Source organism: Branchiostoma lanceolatum, chromosome 6 (assembly GCF_035083965.1).
Source record: "Branchiostoma lanceolatum isolate klBraLanc5 chromosome 6, klBraLanc5.hap2, whole genome shotgun sequence".
NCBI lineage: Eukaryota > Metazoa > Chordata > Leptocardii > Amphioxiformes > Branchiostomatidae > Branchiostoma > Branchiostoma lanceolatum.
Genome location: NC_089727.1, coordinates 22,611,981 through 22,632,857, shown reverse-complemented (window position 1 = coordinate 22,632,857; position 20,877 = coordinate 22,611,981). Strand labels below are relative to the sequence as shown.

The window sequence follows — 20,877 nt, the reverse complement described above, 5'->3', positions numbered from 1 at the left end:
TTGATATGCAGGTAGGTTGGACAGAGATGTACAAACTGAAGTACTAATTATGCAAATTCATACTAAATTTGCATAAGTAATGAGGAATATCTATTCTATTGTGGGCTTTGAGGTCGCACCATCTGTTGGTCTCTTATCTAGGTCAGTAGCTGTTTATCACTTCTCCCCTTGCCCGGCCAGTGTGGGTCATACCATTGAGCGATATAGAATGGGGGGAACTGGTTTATTAAAAAAAAACAAAGTTTCATGGAGATTTTGGGTCCTAAGACTCTTGTTAATAATTTGCTCTGCTAATTTCAATTAAGGGTTAATGACCCGCCCCGAGGTGTATATGGTGTCATAACGCCTGGTCATGTGTTATCGCTCACTCGGTGGTTTTATGAGGTGGTTATAGCACATGACCAGGCGTTATGACACCATATACACCGAGGAACAGGCGGGTCATTAACGTTATTATCACATAGCCTATCTAAACTGACCCATATAAGAGAGACAAATTTCTGTATAATACATAGATTTTTTATTCAATACTATACATGTGGACGGCTGTGCGCCTCAAGCTTCGGACTGAGAAGCCACATGAGGGCACATCCCCCGTAAATGATGAGCAACACACTGACAGTCATCTTCGTCTCGAAGGACTACCAAGAGAACTATACATGTAAAATCAATCCATTGTACATATTGCCATATGATCTTCATATAATCCAATGTAATCAAGCGGTGACTTGTCTTTGAGTCCACACGGTTATAAATTGACGGGTTGTTAGACGCCTACTAGTAGGTGTGGTAAGAATCGTGCATGTTTAAACCTCCCCTTTGCTTGTAGTTTCCCCGGATAATTATTGTTCAAGCCGGAAAAGAAATCCCACAGAAGCGTACACATATCGAGCCGAGATCATTGTAGGTACAAATCTGTAACAATTTGGGCGATTTTGACCGTAATTCTTCCGATGCCAACACATAATTTTTACGTGTTCGCCCTGGGGAGGGGGGCCTTTGTTTCGAACATGGCGACATCACTTTGCCGGCAATAATTTAATTTTCGCCAGGTAAAACCCCCCAGAAACGTGAACATACCGGCCTGGGGTCCTCTTGGGTAGAAAAGTAGGAGGTTTCATGGGCGATTTCTTTGTCTGCCAAGATTTGCTACTTCGGGAAATACAATGTGATGAGTGGGGAGGGGACTCTGTGTGGCCCGCTGCTTCTTGTTGGTCACACTCGCCAGCTTCCTTGCCTCTCAACTGCTGAATCATGTTCCTGGGCGTCTTCTCCAACTTCCATGACCCGAAAACTGACTCTAAGTCGGCGTCTGTCAGTTCCTCGACGTAAAACTGTAGCATCCCATCCAAGTGTGGCAGAACCTTCAACACGTTGAAGTTGGCCACCTACTCCCGAAGAAGAAGAAGAAGACGGGTGATGATGCCCGACAAATTTGCACAACTATCGTCTGCGGACGGTTCTACTCTCTTTGTTTTTAGTCCTCTCGTTTAAATTTCACTAAAATTGAAATTTGTTCATTTTATTCACTCTGTTTTGTGAATTTTGAGAAAATATATTTTTCTAAACGAGGGTAAGAAAAAGATTCATCAAAAAGACACCCCCTCTACAAAATGGAATAAGTGGTGTGTTATAACACGGGTGTGTTGTGGCCCCATAACACATGGACAATGGAGGCTTCTGATTGGTCGACGCCATCTAGCTATGTGATAATATTACTTAGTAATCCAATCTGATAACGTTAATTTTCCTACCAGTCAAATAACCCATATGTTAACAAAACAGTGATCGTTTGTATTGAAGTTTATGAATTGTAACTTACTACTAACTTCTAAGAATAAGATATTGAATCGCTACTAGGCTGTAATGAAAGTAGGACACTAGGCACTTAATTTTCTCACTTCACTCGGGTGAAAATGAGTAACTAGCCTTGGTCAGGGACGTCCCTCGGATAAGACGTTAAATGGAGGTCCCCTGTGTGAGGAAAGCCACACCTCGAGCAAGTAAAGACCCACCACGCTTATTGAAAAGAGTAGGGGTCCTTCCCGGTGTAAGTGGATCAAATAAATCGGATACGCAGCTTGTACTTCCTTGTACAAGTACAATCATTGTGTTACGCCATTAGACGTTTTTTTACAGGGTATGCAATACAAACAAACAAACATTTGATGAGTCTGACAATGGAAATGTTGCCGAAAGCTAGCTATACATTTGCACATTGCATTATGAACAAATTGACAACGGTCCCCTGAGTTACCTAGCACAACTCTGAGACTACTTGTGGATCTGAATTAAGTCACACTCACACCTTTTCTTTCAATATATCTCCTCTTCCAACGCTTGAAACCAGCTTAAGTCAGTCTACTTTAATAAGAGAGTGTGTTGATTTGCCCAGACTCGTTCTGCTGGTATGCTGACTCCTTGTTTCGTCCTCGGAGTTATTGGATTTAGTACCTTCTTGCGAGGTTGTCGCCTTAGACGCCAAGATTCTTTCGACTAGAAACTCGTAAATTGCATTTTTATCTTCCTCCTCCATGTCGAGTACTTTACTCCTGGTGTTAATTATGGCAGGGTTCCTAAAGATGGTGTAGAGTACCAGCCATTTAAATCGTGCTGGGGGCAGTCTAGAGGAAGACTCGCGGTGTTTGAATTCTTGTCCAGCTTCGATGCTATGGACGGACATCTTTACTTCGTCCCTCTCGGCGTCTACCTGCCACGAGGCGGATGTTGACCGCCCTTCCTCGGTCCTGGTCGCGTCCACCAGCTGTTGCACGAAGACCAGTAAGACTGGGTGCGTGTGCGCCACCTCGATCCGAAGCATGCCCAGGTACGACTTGAAGCCGGTGTCCCAGTGCTCGAGTATACGCATGAGGACGCTGTGGTCTATCCGTGCCTGTAACAGTGAATGAATGAAAAACCTTAACTTTTTCCCTGCTGCCTGCCAAACTCTGTAACCAATAGGGAATTGGGTTCCAAACGGTTACAGTGCTAAAGGTTAATGTGTATTTTTGTTCAAATAAGCTAAATGCAGGTTACAACAAAGACATATGTTTACGATCATGCTTATGTTCTTCAGTTATCTTTGGAAGATTTTAACAAAATAGTCCTTGCAGTTCTAAAATTCGATGCTAGCCGCCCCAAACTTATACCACTTCTTCCCAAGCACAAGAGCTATCTACCACTCAAAACGCGTGACCATACAAATGTCGCTTGTTCAGAACACGAGATATAAAAACCGGACGTTCCGCTGCAGTATCATAGCAAGTCTCTACATGGCCCAAAATCTTATAATTTCGTGGTCTCATTAAGACCTCTCATTAGTGGGGTCGTGTGGCGCAACGGCAGCGTGTTCCGCTCAGAACCAAGGGGTCCAGGGTTCGAATCCTGCCGTGTCACCGATCTTGTGCCCTTAGGAAAGGCACTTTACACGACTTTCCCAACATGCACACGGACGCTCCTGTTGAAAACATGACCTCTATTTTTCATAAAAATGATCAGAAAATGCGTGCCTGTAGCATGGCGCCCATTAATCCTCCCAGCAGCAGCCTCCACACGGAGGAGAAGAACCCGACCATGAGGTTGAAGAAGAAGAGGAAGTAGGAGGTGATGTGGTACAGCCGCCTGTTGTCTATGGCCAACGGCCGGTCCTGGAAATATAGAAATTCATGCAAGGTTTTATCTGGCACTACCAAAGATTTAACAAGATTTGTGGGGTCGTATGGCGCAACGGCAGAGCGTTCGACTCAGAATCAAGAGGTCCCGAGTTCGTATCCTGTCATGTCACCGATCTTGTGCCCTTGGGAAAGGCACTTTACACGACTTTCCTCACTCCACCCAGGTGTAAATGGGTACTTGACTTCGGCTGGGGAAAGTCGTATTGAGGTCACCTTTTTTTGCGTTTTGTCGCCTTCGCGACAAAACGCAATAAGATGGCTCTTACCTTGCTTGCTGTCCTGCAGTCCTGCAGTCTTCTGCATGAATGGTACTTGGTTCAACACTGTGTCGCACACCAGAATACCTTATATGGCAAGACGTTCCAAAATTGTTGTATAGCCGTTGCCTTATATGGCAAGGGAGCAAGAAAAGCAGGCAGGCTTGATTTGCATGGCACATAGGAGGGCGACGGCATGTAACTGCTACAACTGTTCGGAAATATCATTGCATTGTGGTTTCGGACTTTGATATCCTGAAAAATGACCATATTACATCTATACCACAAGATTGCAGAGGAAAAAAATGATTTCGTCAAGAAAACGACCAAAAATCGACATAAATGATACCATGTAGTGAGGTCAGAGCATTATGCACAATGGCGTATAGTACACACTACAGGTAGCTCAACTGGTAACGTCGTAGTACTTCGGATCCGGAAGATCCGGGATCGAGTCCGTGCATGGATTTTTTTTCTTTTTAGATATTAAATATATATATTAATATTATATTAATCTATCAATATTATATTTATGAATATCATATTTTTATTTTCTATTAATAGATAAATAAATATTTTATGTTTGTTATTTTTAAATATTCATTTAATATATACAAGGCCTTTGTCTTATGAACAGGACTTCATTGATTCCAAACCCGGCATTCGAATTTTTCTGTTCATTGTAATGGAAAATACCGTGCAGCGGCTCCTATGCGCGGTAAGATGATTCTTGCAAAACACTCGCCACTAAACTTCTATTCCCGATGTAAACAGAGGCTCTTGATGTTGTATGCAAAACATCGATCCTTTGTTACAGTAGCAAATGCTCCATTGTTCAGTATCGACTTCATTCAGACAACACGGACGTGGAAAGTGACGCCGCTCGGCACAAAAATATGGGAATTTTCATGAATTTTAGCAAAATTATCTAGGAAAATAAGGAAGAAATGTTGTAAATGCGGAAACCAGAATAATAGGGATGAGACAGCTGTTAATTGGTTTGAACACTTGTTTGACATTTGGTAGTCATTTCAGATAGAACCTTAGCTGTTATGAACTTCTCTTTCACTTAATTACCTTAGTGCTGATGATTCAATGGTGCTTTTTCAAATTGTATGTTTTATTGCGTGCTACGTACATAATTACATTGATAGCTTTTATAATGAGCCTATTGTACATTTTAGAAATAAGTACAACTTGTAGGCCAAGACCACCTTTTTCAAAAGCACTTAAGTTAAGTGCCGTAACTTCAAAATTGCTTTCCCCAATCTGCCTTTCCCAAAATGACAATTTTTCTTATAGACTCAACAGCCCTTGAGTGACTGTCTTTGGCAGATTTTACTTCAAGAAAATAAAGGGAAAAGACAATTCACACTCATAAACGTAGACAAAACCCTTCTCTGTATGGCGTCTAGCGAGCTATGGGTTGTGGCGCAGGCTCCCATCCACACAGTTGCAGCATACTCCATTGACGATCTAACCATGCTTTTGTAAATATTTGCTCTCTGTTTAGGACTTAGGTATGGGGAGACTCTTCTTATAGCTTAGAAGGCCTAGTAGTCTTCCAGCATCAGCAGACATTTTGTCTATGTGGTGAGACCATGTCAGGTTTCTTCTGATTGTAAGACCTAGTAGTTCAACTTCTTCCACGTCGGAGAGGACAGTGTCCATGAAGTTGTGGACAGGGTGGTTGCCTTCTACGTCGACGTCCTTCAGGTTGCTGACTGTCAAACGTTTACATTTTGTCGCCCCAAAAAGAACGTTCCATTCTTGTGCCCATTTCTGGATTTCCTGGAGGTCTTTGTTGAGTGACTGTGCAGCTGAAGTTCTTTCTAGTCTTTTCCTAATGATGTTCATGAGGGATGTGTCGTCAGTATATAGCATGGCAGTGTTTGTTAGCTTTTCTGTGATGTCATCAATAAAGATAAGAAATAGGAGAGGGTCGAGGATCGAGCCCTGGGGGACTCCAGCGTTAATAGCTTTGGAGGAGGACGTTTTTCCGCTGATTACCACTTTTAGTTGTCTGTCGGACAGGTAGTCCTTGATCCATCTTAGTAAGCTTCCTTTAACACCGATGGCGTCCAGTTTAGCAATGAGCCCCCTGTGCCAGACCCGGTCGAATGCTCTGCTTATGTCCAGGCGGATCAGTCTACTCTCTTGCTGTCTGTCCTTGGTGTCATGTAGAAGTTGGGTCACAAAAGTAAGCGCATCTGTTGTCGAGTGGCCTGCTCTGAATCCAAATTGATTATCGCTAATAAGTCTGTTCTCACTGATGTGTTTCCATCGTGCATTGTTAATGAGTGCTTCCATTACCTTGCTGATAATGCTCAGCAGGGAGATCGGTCTATAGTTATTTGGGTCATGTTTGTTACTATTTTTGTAGACTGGGATTTGCGACTTTCCATTGTTTCGGCATGTGGTGCTTGTCTAGTAGTAGCTGGAAGAGACTGGCTAGGGGCTTGGCTAGCTTGGGTGCAGCTTGTTTCAGTACACTTGCGGGTATGGAGTCCGGTCCAGTGGCCTTGTTGGTGTCGAGCTCTGGTGGCGCCGAATGGCAGCCGCCCAGACCTTTGCGACAGTTCCACAAAATGCAAGTGTGGATAAGATATCATATATGTTGTGTAGTGTGTGAAACCTGTAATACCCTGCATCAATTCAGCGCTAGAAAGGCTGCCATTGCGGGTAATTTCTGACCAATAAAACCATTATGAAACGTAGATACTGCAAATGTTCATGCTGCTTAATTTGCACTGTGAACTCATGAGAAAGAGTATGGGTGTTGAACACACATCACCACCAGTGGACTTTTCCCTTAATGTACGGCCCAAGGGAAACGAAGATGGGCACCACCCATATACATCAAACTTGTGTAAAGGATTTAAGGTTTCCTCCCTGGCTAAATTGTCATTTTGACCTTTTATTGTTTTCTCAGCACTTTGGTACATAACTCTACAATGAAACTATGTTTTCCATGTGCATAATGATCAAAGCTACAAACGTACGTTTGCACAAATTAATATCTATGTGTCCATAGTTATTAGAAAATGATTTTTCTAATTAGGTACAAACAATTATTTTTAATAACTACAGATGATAAGTAGATATCAATATAGCTTTGATCATTATGCACATTGAAAACATATTTTCATTACAGTGTTATGTACCAAAGTGCTGTATTTTCTCTTAGAAAAAAATCATACAATTTGATGACGTCATCCACATGGTCCACAAATTAAATCAGATTTAGAATTCTTTCATGACCAGCTATCACTGTTCAGTACAGCTACAGTTCTTTCTCAATCTGGTAATGAGAAAACAATGAAAAGTCAAAATGCCAATTTAGCCAGGGAGGATCTTTAACTTTTTTAACTTTTTCCGGCTTCGCCATATAGACAGACTCAGTCGAACCGCAGGTCACCCTAGAACGCTTTATTTTCTTTTTTTACGGCGTTTGCCGCGTCACGATTTGACTCCGTTGCATGGGTGTAAACAACCGTCCGTCGTGCAGCAAAAAGACCTCGAACCTACATAATGTTTATATTTTTTCACATCTACAGGATTTGCCCAACACAACCATGTAGATATTTCGTGCACAGCAAATTGTCAGCGAGCGCCGTGGCTTGCGAAACATTGCACAATTTTTTGGTCAGTATATTTGTGCGTGTATGTTTGACGGTTCACCTGGATCCAACTAGATATTTACATCGCGTGATAGTCCATTCCCTCACCTTTAAATTGATACCAAAGTCCCTTGGATAATTTTAGGGCAACCGGTTTTGCCCCCAAAAAAACGAACAACAGGTCAATTTGTAGGACGTCTTATTATTTAAGAAGAAGACAAACACAATGTCCTTTCACCATGCTTTACAGAACTCAAAACATATCTAATGGCATTGGTCAACTTGCATATGAATCTCACTTTTCCTGACTTCAAGATGATATTAGTCTTATTTGGAAGTGTTTCAGAATATTAATTTTAGACGGCAAAACATGAGCCGTTAGTTTCATCAACGTTCCCAACACCGGCTGAAACATTGCACCTGACCTCGCCTGACCCCCGCGGCAGGAAAATGGAACGTACTGGCTAGGTTCGGTCGTTCGAACGCCGGAGTTCGAAGTGATTGACTTCAAATTTGACTATTTTGTAAATATCAGGTACCTTTTACTGAAACCTCTGTCTGTCTGTACTTGACTGTTATCATGTCAATTATCATATTGCATGTGGTAGCCGCGTTCATAGAGCTTCTAATAATAAAAAAATGGGCTTTTCTATGCTACGCGAAATGTATCGAAATGTATCCAAAGCGCAGGAGTGCACGCATCGGTAGCTAGAACTAGGCAGAAAGTTCACCACCGCAAAGTAGGTATTGTCGCAGTTTTTTTGGGGGGGGGGGGGGCAAAACCGGTTGCCCTAAAATTATCCTAGGGACTTTGGTATCAATTTAAAGGTGAGGAAATGGGCTATCACGCGATGTAAACATCTAGTTGGATCCAGGTGAACTGTAAATAAGACAAACACAAATAAACTGACCAAATATTCTCAATGTTTCGAAGGCCACAGCGTTCGCTGTCTTTTTACAATGCACGAAATATCTACATGGTTATACTAGGCAAATCCTGTAGATGTGAAAAAGTGTAAACATTATATAGGTCTGAGGTCTTTTAGTTGCACCACAGGTAGTTGTTTACACTCATGCAACAGGGTCCAACCCGGGTTCGGCCGTGACCCGGCGAACGCCGTCTTAGAGAAGGCTGCGCAGAACAGATGTGCATAGAGCTCTGCGGTTCGACTGGACTTGCAGTGTGGGTTAGCGACCGTTGGAAGCGGACTCAATAGACGAATTCGCACGGCACAAACTGATTACGTCATATGGGGTGCCCGTTTAGGATTTAAACAGTAACCGCCACGTCATTGCGCGATTTCGAACGCGTTCGATCGAAACGTCCCGAATCCGGAAGAGCCGAGTGTTCGATTACAATCTGCGCCCCGACTGATTTTCGACAGGTAAGTGAAAAATAAGCCGTTTTTATCGGTATTTTACGCAAGGGAGGAAGGGGAATAGCCACTGAAATAGTATAGGGATATCCGGAAATGTTTGACGGCACATGTTCGGGCGCCCGGCCTTCCGACGAAAGTGAAAATAGAATGTAAACGGGAGACGCCGGGTCCCGTATGCTGCCGACAAAAACTTAGTGCCCATATGCACCATATGTCATTCTTATTTGATAGAACGAATTTTACGAAATGCGTAAAAACTGATGATAAGTAACAACGAATTTAACGGAGTATATGCATATATTATGGAAAGGATACGAAAAAAACAACGAATTATTAATTATGCATAAGATCCAGCATATCATTTTAGACACTCGGCTCTTCCGGATTCGGGACGTTTCGATCGAACGCGTTCGAAATCGCGCAATGACGTGGCGGTTGCTGTTTAAATCCTAAACGGGCACCCCATATGACGTAATCAGTTTGTGCCGTGCGAATTCGTCTATTGATTTGGCAGAGATCTCGGAGCTCAGCGCTAAACAATGGCGTTCCCTGTAGAGAGCAGCGTCGAGTCATTACAGAATGATGGAAGTTCTAGAATTAAGGGTTATTATTAGTTAATGACCCGCCCCGAGGTGGTTTTATGAGGTGGTTATAGCACATGACCAGGCGTTATGACGCCATATACACCGAGGAACAGGCGGGTCATTAACGTTATTATCACATAGCCTATCTAAACTGACCCATATAAGAGAGACACATTCCTGTATATTCTTTATTTAATACTATACATGTAGAATCAATCCATTGTACATATTATGATCTTCATATGTTAATCCAGTGTAAACAAGCAGTAACTTGTCTTTGAGCCCACACGGTTACAAACTGACGGGTTGTTAAATGCTTATAGCTGTAGTAAGAAAACCATGCATGTTTACGTCCCCTTTCCTTGTAGTTTGCCCGGAAAAAAAATCCCACAGAAGTGTACACATATCGGGATGAGATCCTTGTAGGTAGAAACTTGTATTTTGGCGATTTTGACCGTATTTTTTTTCGATGCCAACACATCGGTTTGGGGAGGTTTATAATACAGCGTGTACGTGACTTGGGCCCTGGGGAGGGGGGCGTTTATTTTGAACAAGGCGACATCACTTTGCCGGCAATATTCTTAATTTTCGCCGGGTAAAACCCCTCAGAAACGTGAACATACCGGCCTGGGGTCCTCCTGGGTAGAAACGTAGGAGAATTTTGGCGGCGAGAAGCTGACTACCCTGGAATCCGGAGCATATGTATCATCGGGGGGAGCGGAAGGCCGAAAGGTAGGCCCTGGATTCCAAGGTAGTCAGCTTCTCGTCCCTCAACTGCTGCGGCGTCCTGGGCGTCCTCCCCAGCTTCCCATGACCCGAAAACTGCCTCTAAGTTGGCGTCTGACAGTTCGTCAACGAAAAACTCTGGTACCCCGTCCATAACGATCGAGGAGACAATATGGCGGACGTTCGAACGAACGTGTTCTGGTCTCGGTTCTGAGTTGTTTTTTTTTACAATTCGGGGCCGACCTGACTCGTTCCCAGAAAGACAATAGAGCTTTTCCAGACATCCTTTTTTGGCCAATTCAATGTTTCCTATGGATAGGGATGCCTTGCCTTCAAACGACAGACGAATTTGATATTCTCTGTGGAAACGTCATTTTGGGTGAAAACCGTCACTAAAAGCAATTTTCATCCCCCAAAACTGCTATTTTTAGGGCATTCTTCCAAGGCCGCTGGAAGGAAAATAAAAGTTTTCCTTGGATAATGTCTGATATGGGAATGAAGGTCATTATTCTGTCTGTGCAATTAGGAAAAATGAAAGAAATCGTGAGTATACGTTTTCCGCAATCCCCGATGGTGCGAAACCATGCAAAACGCACATAGAACGCACGATTCGGGTAATCAGGCGACAAGGCCGCATTACCGTCATCGCGCACTAATACCAGGAAGTCTTCGCGGACGACCAAAACTCGGAAACCGTAAAACGCTACGAAGATCGGGTCTTTCAGGAAATATAAAAGATAAATACACTCATAATAATCTGTGGCACTGGCTATAACACACTGATATAGCGATAGCCGAAAAATCGGGAGCCAAAACTAACGAGAAAACCTAGGATTTGCGTCTTATCTTCACGCACTCTTTAGGTCAAAACAATTCCGAACCGGAACCTTAAGCGAACTGTCGTCTGATCTGGGCCGGTTCCGCTTTGACGGTGGGGGTGTATTAAAGCCATTTTAATGGTCGTAACAAAGACGGTCTGATTGCGTATACATGTACCTAGAAACGACAGTCTATACGCACCTTGTCTTTTTTGTTGACCTTGCTCTGTGAGAACAGAACCGTGGCCATGATCCTCTGTACAAGCAGTGTGGTCAGACTGACCGCAGTGACCGGTCCGAAGTAGTCCAGCAGCCGTAACATCAGGTCCGGGAACAGGATACAGATGTACACGGCCGCGCAGATCACCAGGAACGTTACCTGTTGAATCATAAAACCCCTCAAGATTAACGATTGGATAATAAATGTCTCTTGTGTACGTAACGAAGTGTTTCATTCACTCCGACATTTCGGTGGCCGTCTGTCACGTTCCTCAGGGCAATACTGACTAGTGCCATTATGCACTGCAGCTATAGGTGTCGCTGCTAACAGATGCTGTCCCAAACGTGAAATGTTTACACATATACTGCAGTTCATGTGGTGTTAACCTGAAAACAAAAACACATTTGGAAGAACTTTGTTATATATCCTTTGACTTGCAAACTTGGTGAAACTATTCACGGGAATTAACGCTTATTGCACACACTTAAATTTGGTGTATTGTGTCCCCTTATTTTCCCTAGCCCCATTTCAGTTTCTGAACTGCAGTCAGTAACGTTACCTCGTTCTAAACTAAAAGAAAATATACTTAATCGCTTCATAAGAGTTTGGTAAAGATAGCAATGATACTGGTCACGGAGTATTTTTCTTAAAGTAATTTTTCAATGATCAACGTGGCATCAATATATTCCCTTAAAGATACACAGCATTCATTTACATCCATTTCACGAGGAAATGCAAAACCGCTCAAAAAGTAGATAGAATATAGTTTTCTACCCCACCTAAATTTCATGGATGAAGATGATATGAACACAGCCGTGGATGGAAATGAACAAAGTCCTTTTCAAATATCAAAGAGACGCATGCATCAATGTATTTGCTCAAAAACATATTATATACATTTTACATAAATTTCATGAAATACTAACCTGCTCAAAAAATAAATAGATATTTTTCTAACCCATATAAACGTTGAAGATGAACGTAGAAGTTCATCCAAATCCACAAGGCTTTCATCTTATATACCAGAATTTATCTCCATTGAATTGAATAGCAACTTTAAGTACATATTAACATGTAACAACCCCTGCATGAAATACATAGGAAAATATATCAAAGGATGTCTAGACGTTAGAAATTCCTCAAATGATTGTAAAAGCCCATACTATACACCCTTGTAGTAGGTAAATTAGCCTTATAGAACTGTATCAGTAGATGTCATACCTTGTAGATGTCATACCTTGTACAATACAAATATATAACCAGGATCCTAGGAAAGCTACCTGTTGAATGATAAAGCCCCACAGGATGAACGCTATCTGGCTGCCGGAGTACTTCATGCCCGCGGTGATAGAGACGGCGGTGCTCGGCTGGTAGCTCGCCGGCATCCAGGAGGTGTCGCCCCGGTACAGCAGCCGGACGTGTCGCCTGTAGGCGCCCATGATGATGAACACGTAAACGATGTGGACCAGGAACGCCGTCACTCCAGACACGATCCACGACACCTGGATGAATGAAGGAATGTTTTTATTCAATATTTACACAAACAAACGACAGCTTCGCAGGCAACCATCGATTGCCTGAACTGCGCTGTGGGGTACATTAGAATATTATGATATACATCACTCAATAATCTGTTGTTCTAAAATTGCCATTATCATTGGATGATTCATTACAAAGTGTACAATTTGAAATCATTCTCTCCAAAGATCTTAACAAATCTTTATTGACACGCTAGATTTATCAACATCAGTCATTTCTGCCGAATTTCTTTTTTTCTATACGTTTTATCCTACGCGAAAATGCCCAATTTTGCGCAGCATTCTTTACGTGAAAATAATGTACATGAAAATAATGTATTATTTCTTCTAATTCACCAAAATCATAGAGGTTGAAGAAACAAAAGTCAGTTGGTCTTGTAGCGGAAGTAATACCATTTCATTCCATACACGGTTATTTTGCTTCAGAATAATTACCTGGAAGAGACGGTACCTAGACTTTAGAAACCCAAAATAAACGGGTCTGCCCCCTTAACCTACTTACAAGTATATGAACAAACCAACATGTTGGGTATCGTCTACACTACTGGTGCTACATATATCGGTCAATACAAATGGTATCAAAATATTGATACCAGTGATTGTAACTACCTGCGTGGCGAAGAGTACGTTGTCCACCGACGTAGTGTTCGCACCCACCACGACCTGTCAATCAATCAATCAATCAATCAAATGGTTTAACAGTGTAAACAAAAAACATTCAGCCATTGGCTGGATCAATTACATCTTGTTGTACAAAGCACTAATGCATTAAAGTAGTCAGTTTCACACTCTCTATTACACATGAGGAACTAAGTTCTGATAGTTTTCATCCAGTACGTAGTCTGAAACGTAGCCACTCGTTAAAACTAAGAATACGTCGATGAAGATTAGACATCCAGGTAATAAGATACCTATTATCTTTTACTTCAACCTTGTCTTGAGTTGTCTAATTTGCTTTCTATTGGACTATCAAAAAATTTGTCTTCTCCTTATTTGCATATCAATTCATAGTTCGTGGTTATAAACCTGGTGTTCAACTGATCTTGCACACAGTCACTGACGAAAAGTAGTAGATGCTACTTGAAACGTCTGACCGTTTCCAAAATCATATCCAGTTGTTTGAGTAATTGCTTTTTTGGCGAAAACTAAGAATGTTACCGCTAATTCTATTAAACTGTCAGAGCAAACAGGCGTCTTTTTTCCCACCATCATCATCATTGAACACAAGATAACAGTTATTCAAGGAGCTGGATAGATTTTGGTAGCGGTCAGACGTTTCAGGTACCTTCCTTTCCGTTACCTTTCCGTTTTGTCATAGATATAATAGTCGAAGGGCCTAGAGCGTTGGCCCTTCGACTACGTTAGATATGTATAGAACATTACGTACGCACAAGTTATTTCTTTATGTGATCAGCATATTTTTTCTGGACTGACCTGTCCATTGATCTCCAGGAAGTTTTGCGTGGCGTTCTGGTAGACCCTGCGGAGGATCTCCAGCCCGATGCTGACGGCTTGGATCTCGTAGATGGCGAGCTCGTACAGACAGAGGAGGGACACCACCATGGTGGTCGTCATGCGTGCAGAGAAGCGAAAGCCGTCGTCGGGACGACGCCGACAACATCGCCGGTACCAGGGGAGCTTCGCTGGCTCTTCTTTTTTCACCAGAAGTGTTCGAACGTATAAGAAGTCAAAGTCTTGAGCGATCTTCTCGGATTCCTTGTCGACGAGGCTGCCGCATCCCTCCTTACACCACGACTTGAGACTGCCCACCATTAGTATGGTAAACTTTACCATTAAGATAATCAGGCAAACTATGACTGGAAGGGACCACAGCAGACCCATGTAGGGGGCAACGGTGGAGAGAGTTGAGCTGTCGTCCCAGGCGGATCTATCACCGATGCACTGCACAGTGTCGATCACTGTCACGGCCAGCCACACCAGGGAGTACCCCAGGCCGATGGGAGCCCCGATCAGTCGGTACCTTGTCTTCAAGCACGCGAGGAAGGGAAAGAAACACAGGCCCACCTCAACGGCGCAAGCGAGGGCGATCAGTTGGTTGATCCAGGCGCTGGTCTCCGTGGTCTCAGAGCTGACGTAAAACCCACTAGCCTGGTCCTGAAACGCGTTGAAGAACAAGAGAAGGCACATGTTCGTAGAAGCGCCTAGGGCGTAGGCGTAAGCCCAGCGGTCCCGGCCCGCCGTGAGGAGGTTCACCGGGACGAGGAGGCCGGGCCTGCCGCGCGTGCAGTCGTTGTCGCCCCGGCAACACCGGCGACTCGTCCGCTTCTCGAACAGGGACAGGAAGACGAGGATGACAGCCGCGACGGCCGCCGAAAAGTGAGAGAATGCAAAGGTGTCCACAATGACGCAGGATTCTGTCGTGTTGGACGCGACCGATACGTTCGAAGCGTTGACCGTCGTCATTTTGTTACATGACCTCTCTAAGCCCACCTTCTGTTCTGTAGCGGAACTATTGTTTACCTTTTCGGCTGGTGGGACGTGTTTGATCATCTGGGTTGCTAGGCGACGACGCAAACGGCACATTAAGCTAACATCAATATTTGTGGACACAATGTTTTTTTAACCAATGCGCAGTATCCTTACCGTGGTTAATGAGCTGGGTTTTTTTAAAGGAGGCAAAACGACTACAATAACTATTGTGGGAATGGTAGCTAGCTCAATCCGGACTTCGTTATGCCCTGCCCCACCATGTAAAGGTATCCGGTTACTGACATATCTGTACAATATCAGTCGACCGTGCGGTGTACTTTTCATGGTGGGGCATCGCCCATCTAGGCGTTGACTTTCTCAAGAGGCAGGCGAATTCATCTTACTTTTGACCTTTGAGAGGGCCTGCATGCCCCTTTTACGTAGAGCGTAATCGGCCGTTTTAATTTTACGTAGAGCGTTGCCGACCACTCCATAATTTAGCGTAGAGCGTAGGGAGGCTTTTCTGAATTTAGCGTAGAGCGTAGGGAGGCTTTCTGAATTTAGCGTATTACGTAGCCGGCCCTCCGAATTTAGCGTAGAGCGTTGTCGGGACCCCCCCATGCAGGCCCTCCTTTGATAGTTGCCTTCCAAGAGGCAATCGTGAAATTAAGCATACCTACGGGTCGCTGTAAAGCTGCTGTACATATAACGAGTGTTTGGCACACATTAGAGGACCTTACTTGAGCCATGTTGAAGTTTCAAACATGGCGACCTAAGGATCACAATGACCGGGCGGACATTGACCTTTTACTAAAATTGGCACAGTGCTAACCTATGCCGCGTCCGTCCATGTCTAGTCTCCAACCAGACCCAATAGATTGCAAAGACCGCAATCTAAGGGTTGCGATCTGCCAGTTTGATACGGTCTTTATGTAACCTATAGATCTGGTTGGAGATTAGTCCATGTCCACCCTTGAAATGAATACCGCATAAAGCCTGATCGATCATTAGAAATAAGGTATCATCTCAAATGGCAATAGTAGTAAATATAACTGAAAAGCTTGCATATTGTATTCTCCAAGCAGAGGTTTGCCTTCGGGGGGGGGGGGGGCTGCTAAAGTAGTATAATTATTGTAATTTTCGTCGGCCTAGAAAAAAAATCTACTTAAAGCCCATAAAAATAACAGACATTTGATCAAGGTAAATTTGGGCATTTTTTATTTGTGACCCATTTACATAGTCATGGTGTTCGTCTCATAAATGTATCATTATAACAAACAATGTTTGTTTGTTTGTTTGTTTGTTTTATTTCGATCTCCATTAGTGATATACAATATGCACTATTCTTCCTGGAGTCCCAATACAAATAAATAAATAAACCTATCAGTTTATGGTAAAAAGAAACACAAGCTTTCCAAGGATTTGTAAAACATGATAAAGTATCAACGGAGATATCATTGACCGAAATAAAGTTTCCATACTTAATTTTTTTGTAGCTTAGGCCGTGTTGATTTGATTATATGTAGGGCATCCTCTGGGAACCCCAAAACTGATGCGAACGTGTTGATAAAAAACGTTATTATTATACGACATTAGTATCCGTTTTCCGGAATATTGTTCTGCAATTTATAGCATGTATATTTGCTCATTTTGCAGCTGCTTTGTATGATTTATGGGCGAAAACTTTTGCGCAAACAGACGAAAATCGATGCGCGCGCGGATGTCATCCACATAATCAAATCAACATGGCCTTATGATTAATGTGTACGTACTTAACATGCATTATCAGTTGCACACGTTTATTAACGACAATTTCAAAGCGGTTCTTCGGCCAATAGGCTTTGGCTTACTTCTGCAGAGAAAGAGTCTCAGAACACTATGGGCCGGGATGAGCCTTGTATCTGTCCGTCTCTCTTATTGTACCATATGATTTATCGAGCGACTTCACCCGTAAGTTTCCAGAACCCTGGTCGTAGAGTTCACTCATTCTAGGTTCTCCTGCGGTCTTTGCAGCAAAGACTCTCCCAGCTAAGAACCTTTAGACGTGGTCCCGTTCACTCTCCTCCATACGGCCGATGACGTGCTTTCTTGTGCCGACGACTGTCGGGTTTCGAACGATGGTGTACAACACAAACCACTTCAGCTTGAGGCGTTTCTTAAATCGGGCGTCTTTAGAATTGAAACTAAATTCTACATCGGTGAGAAGGGGTCTTAATTCAGGATTATGATCCCGCCTTGACTTGATCTCGCGCATGTGGTGTCTTCGCTTCGCTGCGTTAAGCAGCCGTTGGCAGAAGACCAGTAGAATGGGGTGGTTGTGAGCGACTTCAATCCGAAGCATGTCCAGGTACGACTTGAACCCGAAGTCCCAGTTCTCGAACCCCTGCATGAAGACATTGCGGTCGATCCTGGCCTGCGACATCCCGCCGAGAAACCCACCCAGCAGCACCCGCAGCAGTGTCGTTAACAGCCCCACCATGACGTTAAAGAAGAACAAGAAATAGAAAGTGGCGTGGTAGAACTTCCGGTTGTCTATGGCCAACGGACGGTCCTTGTCGGTGGGGTTGATTTTTCTTTGAGAGAACACGAAGGCTGAGAGAGACATCTGAACGGCCAACGTCGCAGTGGTGACTCCTATCGTCGGCCTTGAGTACTGCAGAATCCAAACTATAAGCTGTGGATAACTAACGAGGCCGTACAGTGCGCCGCAGATCAAGAGAAACGTGGCCTGTTGGACGACAAAACCGCACAAAATGAACGCTATCTGGGTCCCAGAATAGTTCATACCGGAGTAAATAGAGTTCGCGGTGCTCGGCTGGAAATTACTCGGCATCCAGGAGACATCCCCCCGATAGAGAGCCCGCATGTGTTTACGGTAGTTCACCATGATGACGAGGATCAAGTACTGCGAGTGAATACAGACAGAGGAAGGACACCACCATAGTTGTTGTCATACGTGCCGAAAAACGGATACCGTCGTTTGCACGGGTGTACTTTCTAAAGTATCACCGATACCACGATTCTGTCTTCGATTTCGTATTTGTCAAAAGCACGTCGGCTGTATCGAAAGTCGCCTTCCTGTGTGACTTTGTCGAAGTCTTCGTCGACAAGACCACGACAACCTTTACTCCAGAACTTCTTGCAACAGTTTGAAACAGACAGTTCTGCAAATTTCACGACTAGAATGAGATGGCATATAGCTCCCGGTTACGGGAATTGGCGAGGTTCCCGTGCGGGAACTGCACCACCTGTATGCGCGGGTTTTCACTACTAAGTACCCACATTGCATACACGGGAATTTCACCTCTTACGGTCGACATTGTCCGTACGGACTACTAGTAACTAATTATTAGACACTTTTTATCCTCGCCGAGTACTTGTAATCGGAGAGGATTATGTTTTCGGTTGAAAAATCTGTTGGGTGGGTCTGAATGTATGTCAGGAGCATAACTCAAGAAAGCTTCAATGAATCTTTATGATTTTTGGTAGGTGTGTAGTGATTGTGTAAAGGAAGGTCAAGTTTGAAAATGGTTTACCTTGCGTTTTTCAATAGTACTGCAGCGGACTTAGCATTTTTGTGTGTTTGTATGTAGGCAAAAAAAGTGACGGAAACGTTGATGGATCTTCATGATTTTTTGCAGGTGTGTAGATGTTGTGAAAACGGAGGTCAAGTTCAAAAATTGTTCTCCTGGCACTTTCCGTCGGTACTGCAGCGGGCTTTGTGTGGATGTGAATTTTCTTGTGGACAACATAACTCAAGAAGCTGTTGATGGATCCTTATGATATTTAGTGGATGGGTAGGATTTACCGAAAGGAAGGTCAAGTTCGATAATGGGCCTTCTAGCGGGTACCAAAGGTGCTGCAGCAGAGCTTCAAAATTTAGGGGTATATTTTCTGAAAGTGCTATGGTCATGATTTTTGTGTGGTAGATAGTTCATGCCACAGAAAGTAAGTTCTGTAAATTTCGGCCCCCTAGAGGCTTGTTAAGAACCGCAGTGGGTGTTTTTGTTTTGACATTCGGACATGAATAACTTGAGAATGGGTTGACAGATCGTCGTGATGTTTGGTATGTAGAGAGCTCGGATGGTGCTTTACATAATCAATGACTAATTATGCAAATAAGGAGCTAATTTGCATAATTAGTAAGGAAAGTTTGTTAACCCACTGCCTTTGGGACATGGGACAGTGTCAGGTCATGTAAACAGATAGCCTTGCATAAACGTACATGTAGGTCAAATAAATAAAGTATTCTCCAAGCAGAGGTGTGGGTCCTGCTGGTTTTTGACGCGTTCAGTTTAAGCATTTTTTTTTCAACACGGTGGTTGGCGACATAACGAAATAGGGACAAAATAGAAAGCCTGACTAGAAACACCTAAAAACGTGCCAGATTTATTCTATTCATATGTATTGACTGTACTATTTCATCATCACTTTCAACTTTCAACACTGCCATATCGAACCTTTGTGGCCCATATAATATCAACATACTCATATTTTTTCATGACCAGTTATAACATATATCAGCACACTCTACACATATACCAGTCCTGTACCACTTAATGATTTTTAACCCTATCTTAACTGGACTCATTCGCCCAATCATAACGTCCAAATGGTATGGTGCATGATCAAATTTGCAGGGGGTGATAGGCACGTAAATATAGATCACTTTCCATAATAAGCCTTGATTATTTGGCGAAGATAATGTGTTTGTGGAACTCTAGTTCACATTAACATTATTATATCACAGATCGAAATTGTTTTCAATTATACAACGTAATAACAAATTTCTTACAATTTTAGATTCTCGAGTCCAGTTCAATCGAACTTTGGTTGAATAGATGGTACTTACTTACTTTACTTATCCTCTTCATCCCTTGCGAGACATAAGGCCATGACTTTTGTCTTCCATCTGGGTCTGTTCTGTGCCAAGCTGTCGGCAGTTCTCCAGGACAGGCCCATGGCCGCCAGGTCGTCTGACACTGTCCTCCTCCATGTGATCTTTGGTCTGCCTCTTTTTCTCTTTCCTGTTGGTCTCCAGTTCAGGGCAACCTTGGGGATCCTATTTTCTGGCATCCTCAGTACATGCCCTAACCACTTGAGTCTTCTGTGAGTGACCTCAGTGGTGAGTTTTCTACACCCAGTTTTAGCATACAGTTCAACATTGGAGATCTTATTTGGCCAAAAGATGTTACATATCTTGCGTAGACAGCTGTTGTGGAATGAGTTGATCTTCCTCATATCTGTCTTCGTCATTCTCCAGCTTTCGGAGCCATACAAAAGAACTGATTTCACATTGCTGTTGTAGAGTTTGATCTTAGTCTTGAGGCTGTATTGTTTGGACTTCCAGATAGTTTGCAGACGACTAAAAGAAACTCTTGCTTTGTCTATGCGGGTTTTAATGTCCTTTGAGTACCGTCTGTTCCACTCATTACACTACCCAGGTAAGTAAAAGTTCCTACCCCCTCCAGTGCCTCCCCATTTATACTGATGGGAGGATCTGTGGAAGTATTGATGTACATTACTTGTGTCTTCTTCTTATTTATGTACAAACCGGTCTGTTTGCCTCGGTCACTAAGGCGGTCGGTCTTTTCCTGGAGCGATGTGCGGACAGACGAAAGGGCAGCTAGA

At 43.3% G+C, this 20,877-nt stretch overlaps 2 protein-coding genes across 2 annotated transcripts; both read right to left on the bottom strand.

The window, feature by feature from the left end:
* Positions 1 to 2,087: 2,087 nt before the first annotated feature.
* LOC136437057 (stimulated by retinoic acid gene 6 protein-like) lies at positions 2,088 to 16,005 on the bottom strand. The gene is made up of 6 exons (XM_066431504.1): positions 14,251 to 16,005; positions 13,426 to 13,479; positions 12,559 to 12,780; positions 11,261 to 11,437; positions 3,510 to 3,647; positions 2,088 to 2,893 (listed from the first exon to the last, which is right to left on the bottom strand). Exons 1-6 carry the CDS (start codon positions 15,358 to 15,360, stop codon positions 2,357 to 2,359), a joined length of 2,238 nt encoding a protein of 745 aa, XP_066287601.1. The 5' UTR covers positions 15,361 to 16,005; the 3' UTR covers positions 2,088 to 2,356.
* A 693-nt stretch (positions 16,006 to 16,698) lies between these two features.
* LOC136437059 (stimulated by retinoic acid gene 6 protein-like) lies at positions 16,699 to 18,321 on the bottom strand. Its single transcript, XM_066431509.1, has one exon. The coding sequence runs from the start codon at positions 18,131 to 18,133 to the stop codon at positions 17,285 to 17,287; it is 849 nt and encodes a 282-aa protein (XP_066287606.1). The 5' UTR covers positions 18,134 to 18,321; the 3' UTR covers positions 16,699 to 17,284.
* Between the last annotated feature and the right edge of the window lie 2,556 nt (positions 18,322 to 20,877).

Excerpts from the sequence above, each read along its gene's own strand:
- LOC136437057 (XM_066431504.1), bottom strand. The coding sequence starts at position 15,360 with ATGTGCCGTTTGCGTCGTCGCCTAGCAACCCAGATGATCAAACACGTC. Across the intron at positions 11,438-12,558 it reads GGGGCTTTATCATTCAACAG|GTAACGTTCCTGGTGATCTG; the intron begins GTAGCTTTCCTA and ends ATGATTCAACAG. Across the intron at positions 2,894-3,509 it reads TAATGGGCGCCATGCTACAG|GCACGGATAGACCACAGCGT; the intron begins GCACGCATTTTC and ends TCACTGTTACAG.
- LOC136437059 (XM_066431509.1), bottom strand. The coding sequence starts at position 18,133 with ATGGTGAACTACCGTAAACACATGCGGGCTCTCTATCGGGGGGATGTC.